General features: G+C 56.4%; 1 protein-coding gene across 1 annotated transcript in view; it reads left to right on the top strand.

Moving 5' to 3' along the window:
- The window catches only part of NOTCH3 (notch 3), a gene marked incomplete at its 5' end in the record, with an annotated part of 37,685 nt that overhangs the window by 9,257 nt on the left and 17,893 nt on the right, over positions 1-10,535 (top strand). Inside the window, 15 exons of the mRNA XM_008058452.2 lie at positions 601-714; positions 959-1,072; positions 1,630-1,863; positions 1,961-2,071; positions 3,132-3,324; positions 3,401-3,552; positions 4,048-4,161; positions 4,611-4,766; positions 6,911-7,136; positions 7,541-7,742; positions 7,876-8,023; positions 8,438-8,622; positions 9,468-9,600; positions 9,681-9,938; positions 10,026-10,144. Coding sequence (XP_008056643.1) covers positions 601-714; positions 959-1,072; positions 1,630-1,863; positions 1,961-2,071; positions 3,132-3,324; positions 3,401-3,552; positions 4,048-4,161; positions 4,611-4,766; positions 6,911-7,136; positions 7,541-7,742; positions 7,876-8,023; positions 8,438-8,622; positions 9,468-9,600; positions 9,681-9,938; positions 10,026-10,144 — 2,459 coding nt within the window. The remainder of the gene's footprint in view (positions 1-600; positions 715-958; positions 1,073-1,629; positions 1,864-1,960; positions 2,072-3,131; positions 3,325-3,400; positions 3,553-4,047; positions 4,162-4,610; positions 4,767-6,910; positions 7,137-7,540; positions 7,743-7,875; positions 8,024-8,437; positions 8,623-9,467; positions 9,601-9,680; positions 9,939-10,025; positions 10,145-10,535) is intronic.

Raw genomic sequence — 10,535 nt, 5'->3', positions numbered from 1 at the left:
GGGGGGGGGGGGGGGGGGGGGGAGAAGCCTGCAGGTGAGGCTGGGAGGAGAATGGGGTGGAACTGGGTTTAGAGTGGGGCCATTAGAGACTGAAACCTGGGATGAGGCGGGGGGCAGGGCCTGAGCAGAATCCTGTGTGAGGCTGGGGACATGTCAAATGGAGTCAGTAGAACTTCAGATGGGGTGAGAGTGGAGTCTGGGCCTTTGGACCCATTTGGGGAGGGGGCGACAGGAGGGCAGGGCCAGGGTCAAGGTGGGGTCAAGGTGGAGCCTGCACAGAGTCCTGCACTAGGCTTGATGGGACTTGCTGCTGCACTCAAGGCTGTGGTGGACCCTGGGGCTGGGGACAGGCCGCAGGGCATAGTCTGAGGACTGCCGAGAGAAGGGGTAGGTTTGAAGGCAAGGCCTAGATGGGCTTTGGATCACTTGGGACCATAGCAGGGTGAGGGTCCGGCCTGTGGCCGAAAACTAAACCTAAGGTTCCGCTGGGGGTTGGGGCCAAGGCCCAGCTTTATGAGTAGGTAGGGGATACCTCCCCTGGCGCCCCCTTCAGACCAGAATGCAGCCCCTACTGCCCTAATCCCCCTCCTCCGCCCCTAGGTTTCACAGGAACCTATTGCGAGGTGGACATCGATGAGTGTCAAAGTAGCCCGTGTGTCAATGGCGGGGTCTGCAAGGACCGAGTCAACGGCTTCAGCTGTACCTGCCCCTCGGGTGAGGACCCTGGGACAGGGAGCCCGAAAAAGACGTGTCTGTGCAGGGGCAAAGACCTCAGGTTGGGAACCTTTATAAGATCATATTAGCGGATACCTTATAATAGAAACCACATGTTATAAAAAACATTGACATTCTTTGAGCTCCATGAAGATGGATTTTCCCGCCCAAAGAAGGCAGAACTGGCGAGGGGTGACTGCTCTGACCTTATCTGGGTCTCCGCTCATCCCACTCCCCACCCCAGGCTTCAGCGGGTCCACGTGTCAGCTGGACGTGGACGAATGTGCTAGCACGCCCTGCAGGAATGGCGCCAAGTGCGTGGACCAGCCGGATGGCTACGAGTGCCGTTGCGCGGAGGGTGAGGCAGGCTGACCGTCCAGAACGACTCTGTGAAGGCGGAGCTAGTGGGAGACAGGGCCAATAACAGGCTTGGGAAGAGCTTGTGGGCGAGGCGGCAGCAAGGCAGGGCCAATGATAGGTGGAGGGTGGAGCCAACAATGACCATAGGCGGCGGTAAGGTTGGGGGCGGGACCAAAGAGTCTGGCTACGTATAGGCTGTGAGTAACTGGAGGGGGCGGGCCCAACCCTCTCTACTTTTCTCGGGCAACTCCCATAAGATTTCTTCTCCAGTTGAGGGTGGGGCAGAATAGAAAGGCTAGTGTGAGGACTGGAGGTCCGGTCCATAGCCAGGGGGTGGGATTTGACAGGGGATGGGGTTTAGGATTGGGGATTTGGCCAGAGGCCAGTCCTAGAGCTTGTAGCTGGATGGAGTGGCGGCAAGCTGGGGTGGAGCCTAAATTGAACCCACCTCCTGTCAGTTGGAAACAGACCTGAGCCAGGATTGGGCAGAGGCCGCAGCTGTGGGCCGGCCCTTGGCAAGTGGGCGGAGCCTGACTCTGCCTTCCCCGCCCCCAGGCTTCGAGGGTGCACTGTGTGAGCGCAACGTGGACGACTGCTCTCCCGACCCATGTCACCACGGACGCTGCGTGGACGGCATCGCCAGCTTCTCATGTGCCTGTGCCCCAGGCTACACGGGCACGCGCTGCGAGAGCCAAGTGGATGAGTGTCGCAGCCAGCCCTGCCGCCATGGGGGCAAATGCCTAGACCTGGTGGATAAATACCTCTGCCGCTGTCCTTCTGGCACCACAGGTGGGGCTGGAGGCTGGGGCAGGAATAGCATTCCTGGAGGGGCGCAGAGGGTTTGGGGTACAGAGGTGCTATTCCTGGTCATGTTCCCCTCACCCAGGTGTAAACTGCGAAGTGAACATCGATGATTGTGCCAGTAATCCCTGCACCTTTGGAGTCTGCCGTGACGGCATCAACCGCTATGACTGTGTCTGTCAGCCTGGCTTCACAGGTGGGCAGATGACTGCCATGGAGAGGGAGTCTATACAGTGTGGGAAGGTTGAAATCACCTGTCTCTGTTGACCTGTTTTGCCCTTATATTTGTGCATTCTTTTTGCTTTTTGGGTTTTTTTTGAGTTGGAGTCTCACTCAGTCGCCCAGACTGGAGTGCAGTGACCGCTCCCGGCCACCGCAGCCTCGACCTGCTGGGCTCCGGCGATCCTTCTGCCTCAGCCTTCCACGTAGCCGGAATTACAGGCGCCCGCTACCACGCCCCGCTGATTTTTTTTTTTTTATTGTAGAGATGAGGTCTCGCCTGCCCAGGCGGATTTCGAACCCGCGGGCTCAGGCAATCCACTCACCTCAGCCTCCCAAGGTGCGGGATTACAGGCTGAGCCACCGAGCCGGGCTTATTTGTGCATTCTTATCCAAGATTGTCCGCGCTTTGCCCTGAGGTTATGCTCTCTCCTTGGCATGAGGTTTGTCCCCACGTTGGCTTAAGATGATCTTGGAGCGTAGGTTGACTCAGGAAAAGGGTTATCTCTGAATGAGACTAAGGTGGGAATGAAAGTGACTTCATGGAAATTTGGGGACCAGGCTGATCAGGGGGCAAGGCAGCTTTTTTTTTTTGAGTTTTGAGGTTTTTTTTTGGCACAATCATGGCTACTGCAGCCTCGACCCACTGGGCTCGGGCAGTTCTTCTGCCTCAGTCTTCCAAGTAGTTGGAACTACAGGTATGTGCCACCACACTGGGCAACTTTTTTTTTTAACTTGTTGTAGAGATGAGGTCTTGCCAAGTTGTCCAGGCTGGTCTCACACCTTTGGGCTCAGGCAATCCTCTTGCCTTTGCCTCTCAAAATGCTGGGATTATAGGGATGAGCCACTATGCCCAGACTGCAAGGCAGCTCTTGGTTGAGGAGGTGGCTTGCCTAATTTGCACAAGAGCTGATTTGTTGTGAGAAAGAGATTATCCTTGCTCAGGGGTGTAGGTGTGCTAAATGGGGTTAGGCTGTCGTTCTCTGGTTGGCTCTGCCATCCCTATCCTGGGATGAGGTTGCCTGTGTGCTCTCCAGGGCCCCTTTGTAATGTGGAGATCAACGAATGTGAGTCCAGCCCGTGCGGCGAAGGAGGCTCCTGTGTGGATGGAGAAAACGGCTTCCGCTGCCTCTGCCCACCTGGCTCCTTGCCCCCGCTCTGCCTCCCCCCGAGCCATCCCTGTGCCCACAAGCCCTGCAGTCATGGCATCTGTCATGATGCGTCCAGCGGGTGAGACTCCCTCAACCCCCAACACTGCTCCCCACTCCCTGGCCCACCTGCCGGTCTTGACTGCCTCGCCTTCCAGGTTCCGCTGTGTGTGTGAGCCTGGCTGGAGTGGCCCCCGTTGCAGTCAGAGCCTGGTCCGAGATGCCTGTGAGTCCCAGCCCTGCCGGGCCGGCGGCACCTGCACCAGCGATGAAATGGGTTTCCGCTGCACCTGTCCCCCTGGTGTCCAGGGTGTGTGTCCCCACCTTACTTTCCCCAGCCCCCCGATGCCCTCATTCTTCTCGTTTGCCTTCTTTTTTTTTTTTTTTGAGCTGGAGTCTCACTCAGTCGCCTAGACTGGAGTGCAGTGGCCGCTCCTGGCCACCGCAACCTTGACCTGCTGGGCTCCCGCGATACTTCCGCCTCAGCCTTCCAAGTAGCTGGAACTACAGGCGCGCGCTATCACACCTGGCTAATTTTTGATTTATTGTAGAGATGAGGTCTCGCCAAGTTGCCCAGGGGTTCTTGAACCCGCGGGCTCAGGCAATTCACTCACCTCAGCCTCCCAAAGCACAGAATTACAGGCTGAGCCACCAAGCCCGGCCTTGTTTGCCTTCTATGCAACTCTCTCCTTTCCCTACATCTGTGTTTTCCCCAGGGAGGTATCAAGTTGGAGATCCTGGGGGGGAGATGGGAACTGGGAGTCCCTCAAGGCTCTCACTCTGCCTTTCTCCCCCACTCCCCCAGGTCGTCAGTGTGAGCTGCTGTCACCCTGCACCCCGAACCCCTGTGAGCATGGGGGCCTCTGTGAGTCTGGCCCTGGCCAGCTGACCGTCTGTTCCTGTTCTCCTGGCTGGCAAGGTACAACTCTGTCTCTTTGCTCTCTCCCTGTTCATCTTCTCTGTCCCCTGTCCCATACTGGATGATGCTGGGGGCCCAGAGGGGGACTCACCCCCAGCCCTGCCTTTAAGAGGAACTTTCTTCTGGGAAAGGACAGGGCTGGACATAGACCCTTGTGGCCCATGTGTGTCTGCTCTGGGGAAGAGGAAGGGATATGAGGCTGGGAATGCTAGGAACTGGGCTGAAGGTCTGGGGACAACTTCCTAGAGGAGCAGGCCTCACAGTATGCATCTACCACCAACTGGGCGGGGGAGGACATTCCGGTGCAGTGTATGCAAAACACCCAGAGGCAAGCCTGGCTTGTTTTTGCCTTTACCTGTCTTGATTTGCAGGTTCTTCCTTTGTCCCAGACCCCTCGGACCTACTCTGTACCCTCTAACCCTAGATATTACTTTCCTTCCTGCCCCCAGGCACACGATGCCAGCAGGATGTGGACGAGTGTGCCAGCTCCACACCCTGTGGCTCTCATGGTACCTGTACCAACCTGGCAGGGAGTTTCAGCTGCACCTGCCATGGAGGGTACACTGGCCCTTCCTGTGATCAGGACATCAATGACTGTGATCCCAGTGAGTACAGGGGAGCTCTTGGGCGGTGCTGCCCGAGGTAGTGCATGCATCAAGTGTGAACTGTGTGCCAGGCACTGCGCTTTTCTTTTATCTTCTTGGCTGTCTTATCCCACCACCTCCCTTTTTAAAATGGAAACTGAGGCCCAAGAAAGTTAAGTGACTTGCCCAAGGTCATGCAACAAGCAAGGGGATGATCTGGGCTTGGAACACAGGTCCATCTGACTTGAAGCCGTTCATGGCCTCTGAGAGCAATCAAGTTAACATTGTGTGCAAAGTATGAGATAAAAGGTCTCCAGAGAGTTCTTCAGGAACACTGCTCAACAGACAAATAACACAAACCGCATTTATGATTTAAAATTTTCTAGTAGCTACATTAAAAAATAAAAAGAAACAGGCCAGGCATGGTGGCTCAGACCTGTAATCCCAGTGCTTTGAGAAACTGAAGTGGGAGGATCATTTGAGGCCAGAAGTTTGAGACCAGCCAAGGCACATAGTGAGACCCCCATCTCTACAAAAAAATAAAAATAAATTAGCCAGTCATGGTGGTGCATTCCTGTTGTCCCAGTTATTTGGGTGGCTGAGACAGGAGGATCACTTGAGCACAGGAATTTGAGGCTGCAGTGAGGTATGATTGCACCACTGCACTCCAGCCTGGACAATACAACAAGAGTATTGGAAGAAAAAAAAAGAAAGAAAAAAAAATGAGATATTAAGGTTTGTTTTTTGTTGTTTTTTTTTTGAGTTGGAGTCTCACTCTGTCACCCAGATTGGAGTGCAGTGGCCGCTCCTGGCCACTGTAGCCTCGACCTGCTGGACTCCGGCGATCCTTCTGCCTCAGCCTTCCCAGTAGCTGGAACTACAGGCGTGCGCTACCATGTCCAGCTAGTTTTTGATTTATTGTAGAGATGAGGTCTCGCCAACTTGCCCGGGCAGGTCTTGAACCTGTGGTCTCAGTCAATCCACTCACCTCAGCCTCCCAAAGGCGCGGGATTACAGGCTGAGCCATCAAGCCTGGCTTTTTTTTTTTTTTTTTTTTTTGGAGTCTCACTGTGTCGCCCAGGCTGGAGTGCAGTGGCCGCTTCCGGCCACCGCAGCCTCGCTTGCTGGGCGCCAGCAATCCTTCCGCCTCAGCCTTCCAAGTAGCTGGAACTACAGGTGTACACTACCATGCCCAGCTAATTTTTTTTGGTTTATTGTGGAGGTGAGGTCTCACCAAGTTGTCCAGGCGGGTCTCGAACTCGCGGGCTCAGGCAATCCACTCACCTCAGCCTCCCAAAAGCACAGGATTACAGACTGAGCCACCGAGCCCGGCTAGAGATATTAAGTTTAATTTATTAAATATAAATAATCTATTTGTTTAACCCAATATACATACCCTTTCAATGTGTAATCATTATAACTATTAATGAGATAGTTTACATTTTTTTCACACTAAGTCTTCAAAATCTGTAACCCAGTGTATATTTTACCCTTGCAGCCCATCTCAGTTCAGTAACAATTTTATTTGTTTTTGTTTTTTGGGAGTTTTTTTTGAGTTGGAGTCTCACTCTATTTCTCAGGCTGAAGTGCAATGGCACGCTCACAGCCACTGCAACCTTGATCTGCTGGGCTCAGGCCATCCTTCTGCCTCTATCTTCCAAGTAACTAGAACCACAGGTGTGCGCCACCATGCCCGGCTAATTTTTTGATGATGAGGTCTTGCCATGTTGTCCAGGCTGGTCTTGAGTGCCTGGGCTCAGACAATCCTCGCTTCCCAAAGCCTCCCAAAGTGCTGGGATTACAGGCATGAGCACTGTGTCCGGCCCTGTCACAGTTTTAAGAGCTCAATGTGTGACTAGTGGCCACTTCAGGCCAGTGCAGGCCTGTGCTGGGCCCAGGAATGAGAGCAGGCACAATTAGCAGCATTTGCTTGGCTGCTCCAAGGGACCTTTTGGTTTTCCGAATATCTTCCCTCTTCCACATAATGGAGGTTTCCAGATAAGGGAGAGGATGAGGCCACAGGAGACAGATTTTGATCCCTCTGACCAAACGTGACCCCTCCCAACTGAACCTAGTTTCCCTCTGAGTTCCCCTCTACTCAAGGCATATCCGGGTCAGGCTGGGCTGATGGGGAAGGTAAGTGACCCCCTTCCTCCTGCCGGCAGACCCGTGCCTGAATGGCGGCTCGTGTCAGGACGCCGTAGGCTCCTTTTCGTGCTCCTGCCTCCCTGGTTTCGCTGGCCCACGATGCGCCCGCGATGTGGATGAGTGTCTGAGCAGCCCCTGCGGCCCCGGCACGTGCGCCGACCACGTGGCCTCCTTCACCTGCTCCTGCCCACCGGGCTATGGAGGCTTCCACTGCGAGCAGGACCTGCCCGACTGCAGCCCCAGGTGGGCAGGGCCTCTGTTGGAGCTCGGGAACTGTGGCTTGGGTGGGTGCACAGGGCTTGAGATGGAGCGGGCACAACAAAGATGTAGGGAGTCCTCAGCTTGGCACCCACCTGAGTACTCTGATGACTCATGGGCAGGGCTGGGGAAGGGGCAGGGTATCTTATAGAGGTCACCTTAGAGACTCTACTCCTAGAGGGGTCGGGGCCTCTGTCTGGCTCTTGCCTCAGTGTTGAAGGACCTGGTGAATTGGGGCTAAGGGTCGTGGTGGGCTTCTGCGGGGACTGCAGCTTCTCATGGAGGTAAGGGTGAGGAGGGCGGTCTGTAACTCTGCCAGTGACCAGAGGAGGGCGGGGCCTCACCACTCCATTTTCCTCCGCTTGTCCCCCCTCCACTCACCCTGCCAGCTCCTGCTTCAATGGTGGGACCTGCGTGGACGGCGTGAACTCGTTCAGTTGCCTGTGCCGCCCTGGCTACACCGGTGCTCACTGCCAACATGAGGCCGATCCCTGCCTCTCGCGGCCCTGCCTGCATGGAGGTGTCTGCAGCGCCGCCCACCCCGGCTTCCACTGCGCCTGTCCCGAGGGATTCACAGGCACTCAGTGCCAGGTGGGCGGGGGTCACTGGGCTCCGGGGGAGGAGACTGGAGGGGCGCTCAGTGGGAGGGACCTGCCCGGGATTCTGTGGGAGAAGCGGGGTACCAGTTCTGGGCGCCCCCTGACGCTGAGGGCTTTTGCTGCAGACTCTGGTAGACTGGTGTAGCCGCGGGCCATGTCAGAACGGGGGTCGCTGTGTCCAGACGGGGGCCTATTGCCTTTGCCCCCCAGGATGGAGTGGGCGCCTCTGTGACATCCGAAGCCTACCCTGCAGAGAGGCCGCAGCCCAGATCGGTGAGGGGGAATGCAGTGACCAGGAGTGCAGGACTCTGGGAAGGGGTGCACATACCTCCTGTTAGTGTGAGCCCAATGAGGGTGCCACAGAGCATATGGACGTGATGGGGTGTGTAACTGTGTGTGGATGTGTGTGACTGTGTGACAGCTGGCCCAGATGGTGTTTGTCACCGTGAGACAGCTCGGATGGTACATACAATGAATGCAGTGTGTGATGGAGCTGGTGTGAGTGTGTGTGTCAGTGACTGAGACCCTGCCAGCTGGGGGGAGTGTGACAACCTGATGGAGTGTGGGTGAGACCCTGGGGGCTCATGCCAGCAGGGATGTTGGGTGATGTGTGTGATGTGGGTAGAATGGGAGGGAGTGTGTGATGCCACCTCTGATGCCACCCTGATGCCACTCTCCTCTCTGCAGGGGTGCGGCTGGAGCAGCTATGTCAGGCGGGCGGGCAGTGTGTGGACGAGGACAGCTCCCACTACTGCGTGTGTCCAGAGGGCCGTATAGGTAGCCACTGTGAGCAGGAGGTGGACCCCTGCTTGGCCCAGCCCTGCCAGCATGGGGGCACCTGCCGTGGCTACATGGGGGGCTACATGTGCGAGGTGAGGGGGTGCTTCCTGGGGAGGGAAGAGGAGCTAGCCATGCTCTGGTGTATCTGGGCATGTGTTTCTGTGTGTCTGTGGCCTGGTGTGGGCATGTCTTTCTCTAGACTTGTTCGGGTTTTGCTTTTGTGACTCTGGGTACATCTTGGTGGGTGTCATGCTGAGCAGATCTAGTGATGTTTGGGTCTGTCTGGGTGTACCTTTGTCTTCATTTGTTTCCAGGGCATAGCTATTTGTGTGCTGTCTGTGTGTGTCTGAGTGTGCATCTCTGGTTGTGTATGTCTTGGGGCTGTTGTTTTTCTGTGTTTTCATCTGTGTGTCTCTCTGCACTGGGTGTGTCTGTGGACCTTTGTGTCTGAGTAGTTCTTTTTTTTTTTGAGTCGGGGTCTCACTCTGTTGCCCACGTTGGAGTGCAGTGGTACAATTATGGCTCATCACAGTCTTGAACTCCTGAGCTCAGGTGATCCTTCTGCCCTAACCTCCAGAGTAGCTGGGACTACAGATCGCCATGTCTGCCTAATTTTTGTTTTTTGGGTTTTTTTTTTTTGTAGAGACAGGGTCTCACTGTGTTGTCTAGGCTGGTCTCAAACTCCTGGGCTCAAGCAATCCTTCTTCCTTGGCCTCCCAGAGTGCTGGATTACAGGCATGAGGCCACTGTGCCTGGTCTGGGTGTTTTCCTTATACTAGGGATGTGTGTGTGTGTGTGTGTGTGTCTGTGTCTTGCACACTGGGCGTGTCTTCATATGTGTGTGTGTCCTTCTGTGCTGGGATTGCATCTTCATGGGGTGTGTCCAGGTGTGTCGGTGTCCCTCTGGGCTGAGTGGGTCTCTCTCACCCCACTGAAGTGTCCAGTTGGCTACACTGGTGATGACTGTGAGGACGACGAGGACGAGTGTGCCTCCCAACCCTGCCAGCACGGGGGTTCCTGCATTGACCTCGTGGCCCGATATCTCTGCTCTTGTCCCCCAGGAACGCTGGGTATGTCAGGGCCAGGGTTGGGGGACAGGATGGGGCTGAGTCTTCATCATCTCCTGACTACTCCCGCCTCCTTCCCCCAGGAGTGCTCTGTGAGATTAACGAAGATGACTGTGGCCCAGGCCCACCCTTGGATTCAGGCCCCCGGTGTCTACACAACGGCACCTGCGTAGACCTGGTAGGCGGCTTCCGCTGCACCTGCCCCCCGGGATACACCGGCTTGCGCTGTGAGGCGGACATCAATGAGTGTCGCTCAGGTGCTTGTCATGCAGCGCACACCCGGGACTGCCTGCAGGACCCAGGTGGGGGTTTCCGCTGCCTGTGCCATGCCGGCTTCACAGGTAAGCAAGAGTGGGAGAGGAGCCTGGCCTGGGGCTCTGCCTGTCGTTCCTTCATTGTGGCTGATCCCCCTGCCCCTGCTGGCTCAGGTCCCCGCTGTCAGACTGTCCTGTCGCCCTGCGAGTCCCAGCCATGCCAGCATGGAGGCCAGTGCCGACCCAGCCCGGGCCCCGGGGGTGGGCTGACCTTCGCCTGCCACTGTGTCCCGGTAGGTGTGGGTGACGACTCTAGGGGAGGAGTGGGAGCATGGCCTTGGGGGAGGGTGTGGCTTTAGGGGAAAAGAGGTGGACGGGAAGAGGGTTACTTGGAAATGCTGAAATTGTCCGGAGTGGCAGGGGAAAGAAGGCGGGGTTGGCCCTGGGGGCGTGGCTTGAGGGGAGGCGGGGCTTACCTGCCAGGTGGGGCCTCTCGTGGAAGCCGGAGAGGTTGGGTGGGACACGGGGAAGTCGGGACTCAGCCTTCCTAAGTCTTGACCCTCCCTCTTCCCTCTCTCCCCTCGACCCTCACTCTTCCATTTCTTTGCTTCCTTCCCCCTTTCCCCTCCCCCGCGTTGTTCTCTCTCCCCCACCCGATCCCCAGCCATTCTGGGGCCCGCGTTG

This window comes from Carlito syrichta, unplaced genomic scaffold (assembly GCF_000164805.1).
Source record: "Carlito syrichta isolate Samal-C Ts95f unplaced genomic scaffold, Tarsius_syrichta-2.0.1 Scaffold89767, whole genome shotgun sequence".
NCBI classification, from domain to species: Eukaryota; Metazoa; Chordata; class Mammalia; order Primates; family Tarsiidae; genus Carlito; species Carlito syrichta.
The sequence above is the reverse complement of the archived record's forward strand: the minus strand, read 5'-3'. Positions and strand labels throughout refer to the sequence as shown.